The 22,114-nt window shown below is 45.6% G+C and overlaps 1 protein-coding gene and 1 pseudogene across 1 annotated transcript in view; both read right to left on the bottom strand.

Annotated features, from left to right (window-relative positions):
* PSTPIP2 (proline-serine-threonine phosphatase interacting protein 2) overlaps nucleotides 1–20,199 on the bottom strand; it is a 78,484-nt gene extending 58,285 nt beyond the window's left edge. Inside the window, exon 1 of the mRNA XM_047086127.1 lies at nucleotides 20,038–20,199. Coding sequence (XP_046942083.1) covers nucleotides 20,038–20,070 — 33 coding nt within the window. The 5' untranslated portion in view covers nucleotides 20,071–20,199. The remainder of the gene's footprint in view (nucleotides 1–20,037) is intronic.
* LOC124516963 (26S proteasome regulatory subunit 4-like) lies at nucleotides 5,208–6,889 on the bottom strand (annotated as a pseudogene).
* Nucleotides 20,200–22,114: the final 1,915 nt, after the last annotated feature.

Raw genomic sequence — 22,114 nt, 5'->3', positions numbered from 1 at the left:
GCTGCTTTGTCTCCCCTTCCCTCAGCGCTCTGGAAGGCTGGCTGGACCTTACCCTTCACATCTCAGCTCAAATGTCATCTTTCCAGAGAAGCCCCCAGTGATCACTCTGTCCCCCAAACACATGGAGTGACTATCCAATCACCCAATGTTCTAGGCAGAACAACGGCCCGCCCCCAAAGATATCCAAGTCAGAATCCCTGGAGCTTATAAACACATTACCTCACATGGCAAAAGGGACTTCCCAGATGTCATTACATTAAGGACCCTGAAATGGAGAGATTATCCTGGATTCTCTCTCTTTCCCCCTCTCTCTCTGCCCTTCCCCCCTCATGCTTTCTTTCTCTCTCAAAATAAATAAATAAACTTAAAAAAAATGAGGAGGTCTTATTTTACGAATTGGTAGTAACTTTTTCTAAGTTAATGTATTACAAATACCTTTCTTGCTGCTTGCTGTAAATGACAATTTTTAGGGATTAGGGACTATATTTCACTTGTTCTAACAATTCCTTAAAAATTTTAAAGTTATTTCCACCCATTTTCACGAATTATCTCAATTTTTAAAATTAACTGCAAAAAAAAAAAAGCAAAGCGCTACAATATCGATATACAAATGCATTACCAACAGTTCCACGTCTTTAACACAACTATAATCTATCTTCTCATCTGAGACACAGAATGGTCCTAGTTTTAGGCTGCCCAGACAGTATTGTCCTCATTGCAAAACAGGAAGCTCAAGTTCAGAGCGGTTAGCTGAGTGGCTTTGGGCAAGGCACTCGCTTAGTCTGAGGTAGTGTCGGATGTAGATCCCAAACGATACGGAGCCGTGGCTGGGGGGACTGCAGCTGCCCTTAGCTGGTGGCCTCTCCCTCCCTACTTCCTGGGTTCCCATGGAATCGACCACAATTCCATCTGAATAGTTGCAGTCTTGTACCTACAGCCTCTCTTGAGCCCCCTGGTCTTTCCAGCTTCCCTATCTGAAACCCCGTCCACAGGACTCGTTTCTTTGCCCTGGAGAGCAGACAGGCTTCTGGCTTGCTGACCCAAGCTCTTGGGTCCTGGGGCCCTTCAGTTCAGTGTCTGCAGAAGTGGCCACATGGCTCAATGGCAGGTGCCTTGATTTGCATCATATTTGCTGCCTTTGACTCAGAGCTAAGGACATCTAGGAGAACACCATGGTCTCTCATATACACTCTCTCCACCTACTCAGCCCAGGAAAGGGAAATACAGCTGGTGTCAGCCAGGGAGAAGCCTGCTGGCCAAGATGATGGCCCTAAACAACAGCTGGTCAGAATCAAAGCCAACCACTCTCCTGGCAGGAATTACATGGGAATCCTGATTAAACAGGTAGGTGCTAGCATAGGACAGTTGGATGAAGGCTGAGCTGGGGACAACCCACAGGACTGGTCAACTGTTCAGATCTCCAGACCTGACCATCAGTAGAAGTGCTGACAAAGGCCTAGAGAAATACTTTTTATCCCAGAGAACTAAGGTCTTTTTGGACCCCTTGTTCAAGACCTGGCTGTCTGGGGAGGGAGAAAGTTTAGTGCCTGTGTTTGATAAAAAAAGAGTATATCCCAGGGTGCCTGGGTGGCTCAGTCGGTTAAGCATCTGACTTCAGCTCAGGTCACGATCTCATGGTTTGTGGGTTCAAGCCCCACATCAGGCTCTGTGCTGACAGCTCAGAGCCTGGAGCCTGCTTCGGATTCTGTGTCTCCCTCTCTCTCTGCCCCTCCCCCAATCATGCTCTGTCTCTCTGTCTCTCTCTCTCAAAAAATAAATAAACATTAAAAAAAATTTTTTTTAAAGAGTATATCCTCAGAGCAGTTTCCAAGAGGCAGGGCAACCAAGGCCTGGAGCAGTAAAGGGACTGTATTTCTAGGGTTTTCAGACATTTGTGGCCCTTTATGGACCTGTCACCTCAAGCAGCTATTCTTTAAATAGAAAAACTAGTGTTCAAATTGGAGTAGAATTGGATCAGCCCTGTAAGGCAAGAGTGGAGAGGAAAGACTACAGTGACCATACAGTGTTTCCTCTTGCATCCATCACCCAGCAAAACTAAGCCCGAAACCAGGCTCCAGCCTGTCAGAGGACATCAATCAGTCAACTGTTGTCATTCAAGCAGGGCCTGCAGATAGGGGCAGAGGCTCGGTCCCCCTACCCTAAGCAGCCTATTTAAGTATTCCTTCCAGCCCTGTGCCAAGCCTTACCCTCCCTTGAGGTGTTCTGGAAACACAGATTTTTCCCATGTTATCACATGCCCAGGGCTATCTTAGCGTTTTTTAGGGACTGGTGGCCCATGGCACCCACCCAGCTGGGCCTACTCCATAATCCTACTCTGCTAACCCACACCTCTTAGCGTGAGGAGAGTAGGTCAGCCTATTTCCCATCGGGATCATACATGTGTGTTTGCCCCCTGACAAGAGCGTAGGCCCACTGAGGGCAGGAGTCAATCTTCTCCTGACTTTAGAGGTCACACAGATCTCTGGCTTCTGCAAATGTCAGAACACCTGGGACTCATCCAAAAAGAAAATTAACTATTGAGTAAAACTTTAACCATAGAAAAGTTCAAAGAAAAATAATTAAATGTTTATCAAGCATGGGGAGAAGTTTTTAAACTTTGGTATATAATAGATGAAATCACAAAAGATTAGCTCAACACACTTGACTGTATAAAGCATTTTCAAAATATGTATACATTTTAAGTATAATGATCATTTTACAGAGGAGAATACGAAGCTTAGGAAAGTTGAGTAATTTGAACAAGGCATATCCCTCAGCTTAAAAGGAGCAGGGCTGGGATTCCAACCCAAGAATGTCCGACACAGAGGCTTGAGTGCCTCAGGACTGCCCTCACTACTGCACACGGTATTTACTGGAGGCCAGAAGATGTGAATCACATGCACAACACACATATGTATACACATACATATGTAGATGTGAGAATGTGCTTTCAAATATTTGTAGTAAATAACAAACAATACCTTTATCATTTTTTATAGCTTACGTAGATTCATAAGCAAAGCACAAGGAAAGAAACAAAACAATTCATAAAAGAGGAAATAGAACATGGAAGTAAACAAAGGTTCACTCTCCCTGGTGGTAAAAACACAAATGCAAGTTTAATGAGGCACCTGTTTTGCTTATTAAATGGGCAGGGAAGAAACCACACTGGCCATGACTGAGGTAGTGGAACTAGTACCTTGGGATATTATTGGAGACATTGAGAATACATCTGCTCTCTAAGAAATCACTTCATATATACACCAAAAGTTTTTAAGTGTCCTACTGTAAATGAACGCTATTTTCATTCAACAGATAGTACTGTGAATCTGAGACAGGGAAAGAGAGCAGCTCCATTTTTAGAAAGGCTCCGTCTCTGCTGTTTCTCTGCTAGGCCCCATTTACTCATGTTCTATATTTCACCTTGCATCTGAATGAACCAAGCTGCTATCTATGTTCCCGCTCCAAGAGAGAGGCAGGAAAGTTAATCATTCTTGGATTCTTGTCCTAGGCTCCCAAACACTTTATCATCTAAGAAGAACCGGAGCCCAAACATGTCCCAGGACATTAGCTTCAAACCAACCTCTGCCGATGCTGACTGACATCAATCCTCCCTACCTTCAGTGATTTAAGAAATAGCACCTATTATTCACCTGATACTCGCCTTTAAGGGGACCCTACTCTGGATTCCTGAAGGAACACGTACCTTGAGACCATTTCCAATATAAGCCCTAACCCCGAGCAATGGAGAGACTCTCCTTTCTTTTCCAAGTCTCCCAGACACTCAATCTGCTATGTGCTATCACTGACAGTATTCAACAAACTCTGCTTTCACTTCCTTCAGGTTCATGTTTGATTTTTTTTTCTTTTCTTTTCTTTTCTTTTTTTATAGTAATCTCTACACCCAACATGGGGCTCGAACTCATGACCTCAAGATCAACAGTTGCATGCTCTTGCAACTAAGCCAACCAGGTGCTGATTTCTGTCCTGCACAAAACCAATGACCCTCTTGGCTGGTCCTGTGTGACCCCCTCTGGGTCCTGGGGCCCACCCTGCCTACGTCAAATCCATTATGCATCAGGCATTGAACCAGGTTCCGCTGGAGTAAGCAGGCAGGGGTATCGTTTCTGGTCATGCCTAGCTCTGGCTAGGGACTCTGTGTATGTGAGATAGAAATAAACACTGCCCTTGTCTAGGCCACTGTTGTTCTGGGTTTTCTGTTACTCATGGCCAAACCTAATCCCATTTATACAGAAGGTAAATGAGCTTTCACCAGCTGGTGTCTGGCTTCTCCATGGAGTAGGAAGCAAGATCATCAAAACAGAGTGAGCATATGGGAAGGAAGTAGAGGTCTGAGTAGCATGGAAAAGGTATGAAATTAACACCATGGAAAGAGAGGGAGTGATCTCATCAGAGAAACATAGTAAAACAGTTCAGCAGTGACAAGTTCCTTCATGAATTTCCAGAAACAGATATTTAAAGATCCCATTTTTTAATTACTTCTTTAAAAAATTGTTAATGTTTATTTATTCGTGAGAGAGAGAGAGAGAAAACGCAAGTGGGGGAGGTGCAGAGAGGGGGCAGACACAGAATCCAAAGCAGGCTCCAGGCTCCGAGCTGTCGGCATAGAGCCAGACACGGGGCTTAAACTCACAAACTGAAATGACCTGAGCTGAAGTGGAGGCTCAACTGACTGAGCCACCCAGATGCCCCAAAGATTCCAATTTTTAAATATCCTAAATAAATGAAGATGTGCAACACATTATTTATTATAGACAACTTCAGAAATTATATAAATGTCAAACAGCAAGAAGACAGTTTCATCAATTATAATATTTTTTAAATGATTGTTGAGAAAAGTAGATAGCAATAGATAAACTTTTGATACTTTCTTATATTTATATTTTATTTATTATATGGAAACAGTAGAATACAAAATAGTACATACGGTATGATTATACCTATGCATGGAGGACAAAATGGGGAAAAGTACCAAATCACTAACAATACACTTTTTTTAAATTTTTTTTTAATGTTTATTTATTTTGAGAGATAGAGAGACAGAGCATGAGCAGGGAAGGGGTAGAGGGAGAGGGAGACACAGAATCTGAAGCAGGCTCCAGGCTCTGAGCTGTCAGCACAGAGCCCGACGCAGGGCTCAAACCCACAAGCATGAGCTCATGACCTGAGCCGAAGAAGGACGCTTAACCAACTGAGCCACCCAGGCGCCCCAATAATACATTTTTAATGCCCTTAATTTTATTATGTTAATATTAAAAAACTATTGTCTTTAAATAGCACAGGAGACTGAACTCACTGAGTAGATAACAGTCACTAGAAGGTGAGGTGTCTCATGTCACTCTGTGACCCACAGCAGCTACCACAAGGCTGCTGCTCAGGACTTCACAGATAGTTGTTAAGCTGAATTGCCTGAGATGGTGTGATGACTAGGGAAGAATGCGCATGCTCTCTCTCTCTCTCTCTTTTTTTTTTTTTTTTTTACCTGAGAAGGAGCTCGCTTTATTGGGGGCAGAGCACTGCACATGGCCAACAGATGAAAGCAGCCCAGTGGGCATCCTATATCCACATCACCCTCAAAAATGTACACAGGAGGTTTTGTTAAGAAAGATCAACTGGAACATGGGTTCCTCTGGGTACCTTCCCCTGCCTCATCCTTCCGAGGAGTCGGGACACTCCCGACCACTTCCTTGAAGGCAAATGTGGTCGCTACAGGTAGAGCCCTTGCAGGGGTGCCTTCTTGTTTTTTATGAAGAACATTTTCTTTAGACTTTTTGAAGTCTTCATTTGTTACTTTCATTCTCTGTTCTCTCAAGGCCATCACACCAGCTTCTCTACTGATTGCCTTAATGTCAGCCCCAGAGAGGTCATCTTTAGCCATGATCAAAGTCTGGCATCATCCTGCTTGTGTGGATCTGAAAGATGCACTTCCTAGTCTTTTCATCAGGCAGGGGAACTCAATTTTCCCATCAATGCAGCCTGGTCTGATAAGCGCTGGATCCAAAGTTTCTATTCAGTATGTGGCCATAACTTTTACATCACCTCTTGATTCAAATCCATCCAACTGGTTCAACAGTTCCAACATTGTTCGTTGAATTTCTCTCTCACTACCAGAACTTGAGTCATATCTTTTTGTTCCAATGGCAACAATTTCATCAATAAACACCATGGATGGTGCATGTTCTTCCACAGCTAGAAACAATTCCTGAACGAGTTTGGGCCCATCACCTAGGTACTTCTGATTAAGTTCAGAATCAACCACTATTAAGAAAGTGGCTGAGGTTTGGTTTGCTACTGCTTTGGCTAATAAGGTTTTACCTGTGCCAGGCAGACCATAGAGAATGACCCCCTTTGGGGGCTTTATATCCATCTCTTCATAATATTCAGGATGTGTGAGAGGAAGCTCCACAGATACCTTAATTTCCTGGATTTGGTTGTCCAACCCCCAATAACAGCATAGGTTTCCTGGGGGGCCTTTTCCACCTTCATCACTGTGACCAAGGGATCCGTGTCACCCATGAGCCACCCCTATGACAGCATGTACCTTGTGGTTGAGCAGGACCGTGCAGCCTAGTTCCAGCAGATCCTTGTCCACCAAGGAAAGAATACTGACATAGCGTTCTGAGCCCACAGATGTAGATACAGTGATCTCTTCCAATGTTCCTACCAACATTGGGGTCCCCCCAGTCATCCACCTTTGATCTTTCCTCCTCTTGCTTTTCTTCTAAAGTCTTCATTTGTTCCTGATTTCTAATGAATTCATCCTCCATGAGAAGAGAGTCTTTAATCCTAACTTCAGTAATTTTTTTAAAAAATTTTTTTAACGTTTATTTTTTAATTTTTGAGACAGGGAGAGACAGAGCATGAACAGGGGAGGGTCAGAGAGAGGGAGACACAGAATCTGAAACAGGCTCCAGGCTCTGAGCAGTCAGCACAGAGCCCAACGCGGGGCTCGAACTCACGGACCGCGAGATTGTGACCTGAGCTGAAGTCGGCCGCCTAACCGACTGAGCCACCCAGGCGCCCCATAACTTCAGTAATTTTAACCGGCACTGAGTGTGACATGTCTCCAGTGGCAGCTCGCTGACAGCAACTGGTCCCTTTGATTTCTTCTTCTTTTTCCCCACTCTAGTCGGTACGGGAGGTTTGTATTTCTTTTTCTTTTCCTTGTCATTTTTCTTGTCACCTCCAGGGCCATGATCACCACTCTGACTTTGACCCATCTTGCTTTGGTCGCTCGAACCGGAATGCTCCTCTCTCTAACCAGTGTTGTGTTTTCTCTATTGGTCACAGGGTCTCTCACCATGTGGTCAGCACTTAGTGTGTGGACCTTGCTCTGTGCCCTTCCTTGGGCATAAGGCGTCCAGTACAGCTAGAGCCCATCCTTGACAACAGCATTCTCCCAAGCACAAGATGACCCCTCCAGTCATAGTAGGACAGGCTCTTTAGAAGCCTAGAATAACACTTCTCACCAAGGGAATGTGAAGACAGAGCATCGGCTTGGATGAGTGTCAGCTCATTTGCTGAGTGTCTGCTACAAGCCAGGCACCATGTTAGATGTGGGGGGGAATGTGGTTCTGAACAAGTCAGACACATCACATGGAGCTTATGGTCATGGGAATCAGACATTAAAGAGGTAGTTACACTATTATGGATTGTCTTATGGGCACAGGATGCCATAGGAACAGGCAGGTGGGGCAAGCAAATTGGCTAGTCAGAAACAATAATTCATCATTTGGTAACTGACCTAGAAGTGCCACAGTAGAGTAGGTGAGCAAGAGAAGGTAAGTGATACGTGCAGAGGGGCAGGCTAGTCTGGGGCTGGCAGACCTGTGTAGGCCATGGTCAGACTTTTAGACTCTGAGTACCACAAGAGGCCACTGGAAGAATTCAAGCAGGGGAAGGATATGAACTCATTTATGTTTTGAGAGCTCTCTAAGTGACATAGGATCTGGAAAACAGTGGCTCCAACTCAAGAGAGCACTGAAGGAAAGCCCAGGATGACAGTTGTGCAGCAGTTGGGACAGAGAACAGAGGGCTCCAAAAAGGGGGTCTCCAGAGGAGGATGGGGGTATAGAGGGCTTTTAAAAAATACCTAGTATGCTGGAGAATTTTTTAAAAAGAGTCTCTGATTTTAATTTGCAGAAATAGAAATTCTAAGCCCATCTTAAAATCCATATGGAATCTCAAAGGACCCTGAATAGCTAAAACAACCTTGAAAAGGAAGAACAAAACTGAAGGACTCACACTTCTTGAATTCAAAACTTACTACAAAGCCACAGTAGCCAAAACAGTGTGGTGCTGGCATTAAGACAGGCCCACAGAATAGAACAGAAATAAAGCTGTTCATACATGGTCAAATGACATTTGACAAGGGGGCCAAGACCATTCAATGGGAAAAGGATGGTCTTTTCAACAAACGGTACTGGGAAAACTGGATACCCACATGCAAAAAAATGAAGTTGGACACCTACTTAATACCAAATACAGAAAAATTAACTCAATATGGATTAAGGACCTAAATGTAAGACCTAAAACTCTTAAAAGAAAACATAGGGCAAAAACTTCATGACACTGGATTTGGCAATGACTTCTTAGATAGGACACCAAAGGCACAGGTAACAAAAGAAAAAACAAATTGGACTTCATGAATATTTTAAAATTTTGTGCAGCAAAAGACACTAACAACAGAGTAAAAAGGCAACCCGCAGAATGGGAGAAAATATTTGCAACTTACATATCTGATAAAAATAAAATATACAGATAACTCAACAACAACAAAAGATAACCAAACAACCTGATTCAAAAGTGGGCAAAGGACTTAAATAGACATTTCTCCAAAGAAGACATACGAATGGCCAACAAGCCCATGAAAAGATGCTCCACGTCACTAAACATTAGGAAATTGCAAAATGAAACTACAGTATCACCTCATACCCTTAGGATGGCTACTATCAAAAAAAACAGAAAACAACAAGGTGTTGATGATGACGTGGGAAAACCGGAACCCTTCCACACTGCTGGTGGGAATGTAAAATGGTGCAGCTGCTGTTGCAAACATATGGCAGTTCTTCAAAAAATTAAAAATAGAGTTACCATATGATCTAGCAACTAAACCTCTGAGCACATACCCAAAAGAACTGAAAGCAGGGTCCTGAAGACATATTTGTACACCCGTGTTCATAGCAGCATTATTCACAAGAGCTGAAATGTGGAAGCGACCCAAGTGTCCATCTACAGGTGAACAGGTAAGCAACATGTGCTATACACACACAATGGAATGTAAGTTAATATGTATTACTATGTTAGGAAATTAAGATAATATAATATATAATATAATATAATATAATATAATATAATATAATATAATATAATATAATATAAGTTGGGAAATTCTGACACAGGTCACAACATGGAGAAACTTTGAGGACATTATGCTAAGCAAAATAAGCCAGTCATAAAAAGACGAATCCTGTATGATTCCATTTATATGAGGCACTTAGAACAGTCAAAATCATAGAGACAGAAATGTGATAGTTGCCAGGAGCTGGGGTAAGGGAGAATGGGGAGTTATTGTCTGATGGATATAGGCTTTCAGTTCCACGGAGCGAAAAGAGTTCTGGAGATGGATGGCGGTGATGATTGCACAACACGATGAACATATTTAACACCACTGAACTAAGATGTTCACTAAGATGATTAAGAGGGTAAATTTTAAGTGATAGGTATTTTGCCACAATAAAAAATATACATACTATCAGACTAAAAAAATGAAAAGGGAACTAGTTAAATACGGAATTCAGTTGCATGGCCCTGAATATTACATATATGTAAGTGTGTGTAGGGGCGAAGAGCAGTGGATACCTTTTTTTTTTTTTAATCAAGTAGGTTAGATTTCCGTGTTCACTTCTTCTTCACATGTTAAACGTTTATTGAGCATATACTCTGTTCTCAGAACTGTGTCAAGCTCTAAGGACATAGAGGTAAATGAGACAAAAGGCGACAATAGCCTTGTAAAGAAGACAGGCAAAGAAAGTGGTGACTAAATAGCGAGTGATAAGTACTGTTAGAAATATGCAATAGGCTGGAGCGCCTGGCTGGCTCAGTTGGAAGAGCACCTGACTCTTGATCTTTGGGTCATGAGTTCAAGCCCCACGTTGGGTTTAGAGATTACTTAAATAAATAAAATTAAAAGAAAGAAAAGAACTACAATGGGCTTTCAGAAACTCTCTTAACCAAGACCTAGAAGCAGGAGCAGAAGTCAATGCAAAAGCCTGGGGACGGGGCCAAGGGAACACTGCCCCACCCACCTTGGGGTATAGCAAGTAGTTTTGTGTGGCTGTGGTTCAAAGTGTGAATTTTGTGGGTGTGAGGCAGGGGTCAGCTTTCCGCTGCCCTTACACCTTTTCTTGTTCTTTATTTTTTTTCTCTTTCTCTGCTAAAATATAGTTGTGAAAACGGTTATGTCATTGAGGCAGGTGGGAATTTTAGTGTCATTCTTGGAGGTTTATAAAAGTACTTGAAACTGTAATCCATGGCCATAAACAATAATATGTGTAAAAAATGAATAGTCATCTGTGAAAAAAATATTTAAGATCATCACAGCATTTTTTTTTTTAAGAATAGTGGGTATTTAATATCTAAGAATACTCTTCTGTTGAACTTTCAAAAATAGTTACCTGTGATCATTTCTGTTTAAAAAAGAAGTCTTTGGGGTGCCTGGGTGACTCAGTCAGTTGAGTGGCTAACTCTTGATTTCAACTCAGGTCATGATCTCACAGTTCATGAGTTCAAGCCCCACACAGGTCTCCACACTAGGGGCGTGGAGCCTGCTTGGGATTTTCTCTCTCTCTCTCTCTCTCTCTCTCTCTCTCTCTCTTTCTCTCTCAAAACAAATAAATAAACTTAAAAGAAAAAAAGAAGAAGCCGGTTTCTAATCCACAAATACAATCCAGTGTGACCTGGTCAATGCTAATGAAACAGCCATATTTGAACAGTGAGTTTTAAGGTTATATAATAGTTTCCAAAGACAGAGAATAATGAATGTTATGGATTGTGCACTGGGGCTTAAGATTGCCCTGTGCTGCTCTGAGCCTCCCTGAACGTACAAATAGTACAAAGAATTTAAGACAGGGGCATTAGGGTCCACTGGAGAAAAGCTTTTCTATTCTCATGAAGGACAAACATCTATTAGATATGTCAAAATCTCCTATTGACCCTTGGCTAACCTTCAGCCCAAAATGCAAACAGCCGATTCCAGAAAGTAGGTTTAAACAAATAAGCCACCAGTCTACTATATCTTTGAGAAGTCTGATTTTCCTACTTAGCTCACACATGTGTTATTTGGGAAATAGGAACCCCACGACTCTGAGACAGGTGACGAAGCCCTTGTTTTGAGAGGCTGTAAGACTCACAGCAGCTACTGGACACTGGTATTGAAAATACCATGTATTGGGGCGCCTGGGTGGCTCAGTCAGTTAGGCGGCCGACTTCGGCTCAGGTCATGATCTCGCGGTCCGTGAGTTCGAGCCCCGCGTCGGGCTCTGTGCTGACAGCTCAGAGCCCGGAGCCTGTTTCAGATTCTGTGTCTCCCTCTCTCTGACCCTCCCCCATTCATGGTCTGTCTCTCTCTGTCTCAAAAATAAATAAACGTTAAAAAAAAATGTAAAAAAAGAAAATACCAGGTATTCTATTGCCTGACTTTTCTAGAGTGAGCTGTATGGTTCTGCCATCTTCATGGATTTTCACAATATATGATTTTAGGGGTGCTTGGGTGGTACAGTCAGTTAAGCACCCGACTCTTAATATCTGCTCAGGTCATGATCTCACGGTCGTGAGATACAGCCCGGCATGGACTCCATGCTGAGTATGGAGCCTGCTTAGGATTCTCTCTCTCCCTCTTTCTGCCCCTCCACCCCTCCCAAAATAAATAAACATCTAAAATTAATTAATAAAGTAAGTAATTAACTTAAAGCATCCTTGTTTATTTAATTAGAAATTTTTAATGGTTTTATTGATTGATTGATTGATTGATTGATAAAGTAGGCTCCCTGCCTAGCATGGAACCCAACATGAGGCTTGAATTCATGACCCTGAGATCAAGACCTGAGCTAAGGTCAAGAGTCAGACACTTAGCCAATTGAGCCATCCAGGTGCTCCTTTAATAGTTTCAAATTTTAAAAAATTACAACTAAGCCTGGGTGGCTTAGTAGGTTAAGCGTCTGACTTTGGCTCAGGTCATGATCTCAGAGTTTGTGAGTTTGAGTCTCATGTCAGGCGCTGTGCTGTCAGCTCAGAGCCTAGAGCCTACTTCCGATTTTGTGTCTCCCTCTCTCTCTGCCTTCCCTTGCTCTCTCTCTCTCTCCAAAACAAATTAACATTTAAAAAAATGCAACTCTAAAGCTAACCAACAACTCCTCTTATCGAAATCTCCTTTTTGTTAAAATAGGAGATTTGTAGCGCAGGTAAAGAAAAAACAATGTCAGCCACTTCTACTCAGGATGAGGTTTTCATTAATACTGAAATGTAGATGATATTTATTCTGTAATAAAATATGTATAAAGCTTAACATTCTGGGGCCACCTGGGTGGCTCAGTCAGCTGAGCGTCCGACTCTTGATTTCAGCTCAGGTCATGATCCCATGATAGAGCCCTGCATTGGGCTCCACACTGAGCATGGAACCTACTTAAGATTCTCTCTCTCTTCCTCTCCCCCACTCACACACTCTCTCTCTCCCTAAAGTAAAAATAAAATAATAAAATATAAAATAAAAACTGGACATTCTGATTACATTTAGGAAGTAGTAAATGATAAATACAAAAATTAAGTACAAAATTATCAAGTAGTCGTACAGATAGTGGTTATTCTAAATTTTAGATATAATCATTATTTTGCTTTGACTAGATGATGAAATCTATAGATATTTCACCAGAAAAATCCATAAATGAGCATGCATCATACACATTTATACCAAGTTTTGAATACACCAAATCTTTTTTCCTTTAGAATACATTTTTTAATGTTTATTTATTTATTCTTGGATGGGGAGGGGCAGAAAGAGAAGGAGACAAAGAATCCCAAGCAGGCTCTTCACTGTCAGAGTAGAGCACAATGTGGGACTCAAACCTACTTACCAACTGTGAGTTCATGACCTGATCCGAAATCAAGAGTTGGATGCCTAACCGACTGAGCCACCCAGGAGACCCACGTTAGAATACATTTTAACTATATGTTCTTATCTATACACGTGTTATATTTTTAGGCCTTTGCATAATGGGTATCTGATAGACCAACCTCTGAACTCTGCATTCACTATGTAAGTCTGATCTGTGAAAAAGCTTGCTTATTTGTGGAAAAAAAAATTTTTTAATAAAAAATAAAACAAACAAAACCCCTGATATGCTTGAGCATTAAAAAAAAAGTCTCTGATAAAGTTGAATAATGCAAACAAAAACAAAAACAAAAAAACAAACAAACAAAAAAGTCCAGGAAAAGCATGAATGGAGATGTAATCATAGTATACAATTTATTTTTAAGTAAACAACCTTTTTATGCTGACAACCTAAATAGTGATTATTGATTTCAAAACAGTGATATTTATTTTCAGTGGTTCAGGAGAAAATATATCTATTAAGAGAAAGAAAGAGAGACAAGCAGATGGGGTTTAAACTGGAGAATCTGGAGTGCCTGGGTGGCTCAGTCAGTTGAGCATCTCACTTTTGATTTGGGCTCAGGTCACGATCCCAGGGTCGTGGGACTGAGTCCTGCTTTGGGCTGTGCACTGAGCATGAAGCCTGCTTGGGATTCTCTCCCCCCACCCCCACCTCTCTCTCTCTCTCTCTCTCTCTCTCTTCCTCTGCCCCTCTCTTGCTCACACATGCGTTCTCTCTGTCAAAAATAAATACATTTTTAAAAAACAAAAAAATTAAAAAGACTGGAGAATCTGAGTGAAGAGTATATGGAAATTCTTCATACTCTCGAGATTTCTGTAACTTTAAAATTGTTTCTAGGGGCGCCTGGGTGGGATTCTCTCTTTCCTTCTCTCTGTGCCCCTCTCCCCCTCTCAAAATAAATACACTTAAAAATTTGTTTCTAAATAAAAAGTTAAAATTAGTGATATAATTTTACAGGGAAATAGAGGTGATGACATAAGAAGGCTAAATCCTTGATTAGAGCGGTAAGTCAATAGATAATTTTAAAGCTGCGCTGTCAAGAAAAAGCTGTATAAATACATTATTTTGTAAAGTGGTGACAAGTTTCTGCACAATGATGTTGAGAAAAGCTGTAATTTTTTATTTTCCTTAAAGAGAGGTCCCGTGCCTCTCATTAAATTTTTAAGAAGATAGGGGCGCCTGGGTGGCTCAGTTGGTTGAGCATCCGACTTCAGCTCAGGTCATGATCTCGCGGTCTGTGAGTTCGAGCCCCACATCGGGCTCTGTGCTGACAGCTCAGAGCCTGGAGCCTGCTTCGGATTCTGTGCCTCCCCCTCTCTCTGCCCCTCCCCTGCTCATATGCGCGTACGGGCGCACGCGCGCTCTCTCTGTGTCAAAAATAAACATTAAAAAAATTTTTTTTAATTTTTTTTTTTAATTTTTTTTTTCAACGTTTATTCATTTTTGGGACAGAGAGAGACAGAGCATGAACGGGGGGGGGGCAGAGAGAGAGGGAGACACAGAATCCAAGGCAGGCTCCAGGCTCCGAGCCATCAGCCCAGAGCCTGATGCGGGGCTCGAACTCACAGACCGCGAGATCGTGACCTGGCTGAAGTCGGACGCTTAACCAACTGCGCCACCCAGGCGCCCCTTTTTTAAAATTTTTTAAGAAGATAAAACAAGAAAAAAGGATTTTGATAATTATTTTAAAGATAGATCCCACTGGCTGCTCTAAGAAGAATGAATTCAAGAAGGGTAATTGTCAATAACTTTACCTTGCCTTTTGCCACTAGGCAAAACAATAGAAAATAGCCCTGTGGTATGTTTCTAGGGACAGGTTCCCAAGAGAGAGTATTAAAGACGTAAAGCAGCACCCTGAACATTGTAGAAACTAGCACATGGAGTCCGCATGAAGGGTCTATGTGATAACCTGGTTTTTCTGCTTATTTAAGAAAAAAAAAGGGGGCGCCTGGGTGGCTCAGTCAGTTGGGCATCCGACTTTGGCTCAGGTCATGATCTCATGGTCTGTGAGTTCAAGCCCCACATCAGGCTCTGTGCTGACAGCTCAGAGCCTAGAGCCTGCTTTGGAGTCTGTGTCTCCCTCTCTCTCTGCCCCTCCCCTGCTCATGCTCTGTCTCTCTCTATCTCTCAAAAATAAATAAACATTGGGGTGCCTGGGTGACTCAGTCGGTTAAGAGCCCAACTTTAGTTCAGGTCATGATCTAGCAGTCCGTGAGTTCAAGCCCCGCATCAGGCTCTGTGCTGACAGCTCAGAGCTTAGAGCCTGCTTTGGATTCTGTGTCTCCCTCTCTCTCTACCCCTCCCCTGCTCATGCTCTGTCTCTCTGTGTCTCTCAAAATTAAATGAACCTTGAAAAAAAAATTTTTTAATAAAAAAAAAGAAAAAAAAGCAGCTTCCCATAGTGATGTAGGTCACCATACAGAGAAAAGTCACTGAGCAAAGCCCAATATGGCACCTGCCCACGTTCCAGTAAGGCCCCAGAATGACGAGATTCCACACTGGCCGAAGATCTGGAGCAGAGGGACAGCCCTGGGTCCACAGTAAGACAATGAGCAAATTCAAACAGCCCCAAGACTTCCCCTGGTCACTCTGCAGGCAGAACAGAGAGCCCCCACCTACTGCGGGTGCAGAAGGTCACAGAGGAGGGCTGGGACAGAGACTAGGAAGCTGGTCTAGACCAAGAGCTTTGAGAAGCAGAAAGCCCTGGTCAAAATAAGGATCTAGACAATGTACAGAGGTAGGTTGGGCCTCACACCCAAGTGAGGAGCATGAGAATCTCCTAGGGTGGGAGGACTTCTACCTCTGCTGGAACAGGTTCTATATCACATGTGCCTGTCCACATCTGGAAGACACTGATCGTGTCAAAGACTGGGATTTTTCCTCTACTGTGTCCTAGCTGCTTCCCTGGAGTTCTGGAATCCACATCCATGGTCACTCTTATTCTGACAAGGTAGTATTTACATTAACGTGATAAATTACACAGCACTGCTTAACCACGCAGCCACAGACCAGGTACGCACAGGGAAGAGTGGGAAAGAAACAACCCCCCTGGGTGCTTCACATCGGGCAAACTCAGTTGGGGACCATTATTTATTTATTTTTTTTAGTGTTTTATTTATTTTTGAGAGGGAGAGCATATGCAAGTGAGGGAGAGGCAGCAGAGAGAGGGGGACAGAGGATCAGAAGCAGGCTCTGTGCTGACAGCAGCAAACCTGATGTGGGGCTCAAACTCGCTAACCGTGACATTATGACCTGAGCCTAAGTCGGCACTCAACCGACTTGAGCCACCCAGGTCCCCTTGGGACCGTCCCATTTTTAAAGAGCACCGAGTAGGGGCGCCTGGGTGGCTCAGTCGGTTAAGCTCTGACTGCTGTCTCTCCCTCTCTGCTCCTTCCTGTTTACATTCCCTCTTTCTCCAAATAAATTAACTTAAAAAATGTTTTGAAAAATTAGTAAAGAACACTGAGTACTCCCTTTCAAACAGATCCATGGAAAGTATTTCCATGGGTCATTTGAGTAAGATTACATACAAAGTATGTACTGACTCATACCTTTTCTGGAACACCTACTTAATTTGACCACAGGCCTTTCCACTTCTATGGAACATTTCTCTCTTGGGCATGTGACAGCCCTTTCCTGGTTGTGTCCCTACATCCCTGTCTTTATTTCTCTGTCCTTTCTCCTCTCCTGCCTAAACAAAGGTATTCTTCAAGAGTGCTTCCTTGGGAACTTCCTGTCTTTTCATTCTTTCTCCTTGAGTGACTGTCAACTGTCTTTAATTGTCACCTCTGTGCTGCCTTTAATTGTCACCTCTGTGCTGATAGTAGTAACAGCTGACAATCACAGGTACTCACCAGGCACTGTGCTAATCTCGGTACTAAACTCTGATGGGGTAGCCACTATTAGTATCTCATTTTTATGGGACTGAGGAAGGAAAACTGAGGCTTGGTGGTGGGGCGGGAGGAGGGAGGTTGAAGTAACCTGCCACCTAAAGTCGCACACGGCTGGTAAGGGGCGCGACGGGGATTCGAACCCGGCCAGTCCACCTCAGAGCCTCCACTGGTAACCAATGCCTTTCTGTACTTCATGCTGTTCTCTGTATTCTCTCACCTGGACAGCTTGCAAGGGGCCAGAGCCATCTCCTCCAGACCAGCTCCTCGAACCCAGAATGCCAACCACGGTCTACTACCACAGCACCCTGCAGGTGCCCATTGTCAGCCCGTTGACCACCAGACATCAGAGAACACTCACTGCCGTGTTTGCATTGGTTACTGAAACAAAATAGCTCCAAACCCTGCTGCCTCACACATCTGTCCCCTTTCCAGGACCCTCCCCTTCCCAACACCTCCCCATACCCACCAGTCCTGGCATGGTGCTGGGGGGTGGGGGGGGGCAAGGGCTGGGTTGGCTGCTGGCCTTGGTCCTCACCATTGCTACCCCTGTGGTTAAATATTGTTAATATTGGCTCTGCCTCTTCCCCCTCCTCCTCCCTCTCTCCCCACAAACCAGTTCCTCCTCCTGACTTCCTTATCTCTGGGCCCGCATCTCATTCTCCAGTTCATATTACAAGGAGCCTCCTCTGAGCCCTCCTACCCTTTCCCCTACTGCTCACCTTCAATGGTTGCCTTGCCCTGTGGCTTTGACCTCTTCTTCCCCCTGCTACTCCTCCCTCATCTCCTCCTTTCTCCTCCGTATGGTCTCCACCCTAGACCCCCTGGCCCAGTTTCCGTGGCCCCTGCTGGACTCTTCTTACCTCCGCCCCTTCCTCCTCCACAAACTTGAAGCCAAAGTCTGCTCTCCATACCTTGATTCCTCATGGGAATATACCTTCCAACCAAGGTGGTGGCCTTACTCTGCAAATGCCACCTCAGTTAGAAATCCTTATACAGGAAAAGTATTTCATAAATATTTATTAAATTCAGTCACTGATACCCACTTGTGCTTCCAAAGTTTTCTACTGTATCTGATCACAACCTTCTCGTCCTTGAAATATGAAAGTTACTCCCCTCTGTGCTAACCACAGCCTTGCCTCCTCTATGCCCTGAGTGGGTGGAGGCATCACAGGAAGCCTCCAGCAGGTTCCTTTCTGCTCCTTTGCCCCCAGGCCTAGCCAACAATCGCGTCTGCCTGATTCCTGAGCATTCACAGGTAAGGCAGCATTCAATGCTGAGGGTTCAGCTGATGGTGACACCCAGTACCTACCCTCCAGGAGCTCATGATTGGAGCAGGGGGAGAAAGATATTCACACAGAAGGTCAAATGATGACCCACCATCTACTTTTGGGAGTACCAAAGGACCCATGCAGACAGCAGTGCTGGGACAATCTTGCTGGGCCCCAGCCTCACTGAGGCACTCACAGAGCATTTGGTCCGTGCAGAGACCTACTCCACTATTTAACAGCTCTAGCAGCTTGGGATTGTTGGTTAACAATCTGACACTTGGTTTTCTCATCTGTAAAATGAGATAGTAAGCAAGCTACCTCACAGGGTAGTTGTGAGGCTGAAATGAGTAGTGTGTGTAAAGCATTTAGAACAGGTGTTCGGCGGTGCACAGTAATGTCAGCTATTATTGTTTCTATTATTTGACACAAAGTATACAGAAAATTAGAGGTGAAAGATACCTTTGCAAACTATCTCTCAGGATCTCAGATACCTTCCGAAAGTATAAGGCCAGAGGAGGGGGGAAGGTATAAACAGAGGGTTCTTTCCCCGCTGACCTTTACCTAACCCAGAGTTCATTTCTGCCCCTGGCCCTAACCACTCCGGCAAGTATTTATCGGTGGGGTGGTGGCGTGGAGCCCTGTGAGGACAGAGGCTGCGGCTCTCACCCAGTCCCAGGCCCCTTGGGCGATACAGATGCACTTACTCAGTCATCAACTATTTGCTGAGCACCCACCCCGCATCAGCTGTGTAAGGGGCACCAGCCCTGAAAACTGCACAGTAGCTGTCCCAAGAGGCTCATGCGCTTGCAGTCTCCCCAGTTCAAAACCACAGGCTGAAAAATGCTACGAAGGAACAGAATGGTGACATGTGAACTAGTGATAGGGCCTGTTGGGCACAATCAGGAAAGGCCTCCCTGAGGAGGTGACATTTGGGCTGAGATATGACAACTGGTGTCACACTGTGAGGTGGGGGAAGGCAGTCTCTCTGCCCTACTTTTTTTTCCCCACAGTGACAATACCTGCTATGGGACCTGCAGGGGGGCAGTGCCCCAGGGGAACTTCAAAAACTTCAGGAAGGGGGGGGGGGGGAGCAATGGAGGCACGCAGGGTCCGAAGTAAGGAGTCGGGAGGTGTGCTGGCCTAAAAGGATGAGGGCAGTTCCTCTGAAAGAGGGCTTACAGGCCCTTGAGGGGCCCCTGAGGAGTGACAGGACTGAGGGAAGAGGACCGGACGGAGGAAGGGAGACAGGCAGCCCTTGGACGCCGCCAGCAGCTCTGGGCAAAGACCTGGGGAGGGGGCTCCGGGGAGGGGGCTCCGGGAACAGGGCAAAGTCTCTGCGGGGAAGGGCGGGCGCCGACTGGGCCCGGACAGACCTGGAGACGACGACGATCCCCGGGAGGGGGGGGGGGGGTGCCTGCAGCGGTCAGCTCGCGAAGCTCACCCAGGTCCGCCCCAGACCCGCGCCTGGCACAGCCTCGGGGGCACCGGACGCTCTCCCCGGCCGCGCCGCTCCTCGCCGGAGTCTCCGGATCCTCGGCTGTGAGACTGGGGGACCCGCGCCGCTGGGGCCCGGGGGGCAGAGGCACGGGGGACTCCCCCCGGGCGACTCGAGGGCGCCGGCGGGCTGGGGGCCGGGCAGAGAGGGGACACGGCAGCGGGACAGGTCCCCAGGCGGCGCCGACTTACCCAGAAGTTCGCCTTGAACAGTGCGCCCGTCATGGCCAGCGCGCGTCGCAGGGGGCCGAGTGGAGCGGGGGCGACTGGCAGGCGCGGGGAGGCCGGAGGGTGGCAGCCTGCGGTGGGGCGGCCCAGCTGGAGAGTCTCCGGGCCGCGGGGAGGCCGCCCCGGGTCCTAAACCACGCCCGACCGCACCCGCCCAGGACACACTCCTCCTCCTCCTTCTCCTTCTCCTCCTCCTCCTCCTCCTCCGCCGCCGCCGCCGCCACCGCCACCGCCACCGCCACCACCTCCTCCGCCTCGCGGTCACTAGTGTTCAGCGCCCACGCGCGCGCCCGGGTAGAGCCCCGCCGCGTCCCGCAGCCGGCAATCTGGGAGCCGGGAATTGTCCCCTCATGCAGGAAGCCTTCAAGTATTGCAAGGAACTGGTCCGGCCGCCTTGCCGAATTCGGCTCCCTTCCCGCCGACGTGCTCCCTCCTCCCCCAGTAGAATTCCTCCCGGAGAAATCTTGGCCCGGCAGGATGCTGGATAGAGGTCTCGGGGACCCGATCGGAGTGTGGTCTCGGGGACCGGTGTCAGCTCCGCAGAGCTCGAGGACTGACAATGCTAGCGGTCACGTGAGGTGCAAACGCTTCAGGGAGTCCTGAGTACATTCCAGATGCACCCGCTACAGATCAGCCCCCTGGACAGGTTTTAGCTTAAAAGTCAAGAAAGGTCATTGATGCTGTCAGCCCTTGATTCTTTGTCCCTTAGCGGGGCCCTTTCAACGCCTCCAAGAGCTTAGCTCCTCTCCGACCTCCTCCTCATTCTCAAGACCCAAGACCCTTTTCCAGCAAGCCCACTCCAGCAGCAGCCCAGAGCCTCCTTCCTCTCCATGCACTCTCCCTCCCTAAGGACACTCCATAACCCCAGGACAAGACAGACCTATCTCTCCAGTAATACGGCGCTTTGGAACAAAGCGTGATGCTTTGCATGATGCTACAGGCCTTGAGCCAAAATTGTGGCAGACAGAGAGGCTTGAAAGTCTTGCCCAAGATCCCAGGGTATTAAACAGGTGAAGAACTGGGTTGAGTTCTACACTTCTAAACAGGGCCAAGGGCAAAGAGGGATGTCACTCCTGGAGCAAATCCACCCTGGGCAAAGAGTAGGTGCTCAAGGAGGGGAAGATGAAGGTCAAGGGTACCAAGACCAAGTGCTGATGACCACCTATAACCACAGGCCTGGAAAGGCAAGCATTTGCCTCTCGAGCAGGTTCTACCTCTGTCCAGACACAGTGAAAGGGCAATTCTGGGAGGATTTGAAGGACGGCTAAAAGGTTCTGCCTGGTAATATCACCCGGGTTCCACAGTAATGAAATTCCACCAGCAGAGTTACCTACAATAGAAAGATGAAAAGATTGCCTCCAGCTCTGGGTCACTCCAAGGCCATGCATCCATTCATCCGGCTGTTCATCTCTTTGGAAAGCAGTGAGGTTAGAAGGAAGGGGAGTCTGGCAACACCATCAGGAGACAGGAGAGGCCTCAGTGGACACCAGGAGGAAGGCTAAACTGCAGGAGAGGTAAGAAATAGCACCCACTGGGGAGATGAAAGAGGCTGAAGAAAGATAGCACCAAGATGCTTCCTGGAAGTTTTTAATATTTTGGAGCAGATACTTTATTATGTGTTTATTTATTTACTTTGAGAGAGAGAGAGCGTGCACAAGCAGGGGAGAGGGACAGAGGGAGAGAGAGAATCTAAAGTAGGCTCTACACTCAGCACCAAGCCCCATGCAGGGCTCTATCCCACCACTGTGAGATCATGAACTGACCTGAAATTAAGTTGGTTGCTCAACTGACCAAGCCACTCAGGCGCCCCAGGGCAGATATTTTGGACATAATTCTACTTGTCTAAGTTTTAACTTTTAATGCATGTACTTTTTAAGTCTTAGAAAGTCTTCCAAACTGTCATGGTGCATAATGCTTGAGTTTCACCACCTAGAGTCCAAAGATCCCTGAATTTTAACTCTCTTCTACCACCTGGTGGCAGGATTGAAAATTGCAAATGCTTCACACTGACGGAAAATACAGTAAAACCGTGGGTTGCCAG

This window comes from Lynx rufus, unplaced genomic scaffold (genome assembly GCF_022079265.1).
Source record: "Lynx rufus isolate CCGP_SWC_20201006 ecotype Redwood Valley unplaced genomic scaffold, mLynRuf1.p SCAF_20, whole genome shotgun sequence".
In the NCBI taxonomy this organism is placed as follows: Eukaryota; Metazoa; Chordata; class Mammalia; order Carnivora; family Felidae; genus Lynx; species Lynx rufus.
This window is presented reverse-complemented; position numbering and strand designations above follow the sequence as displayed.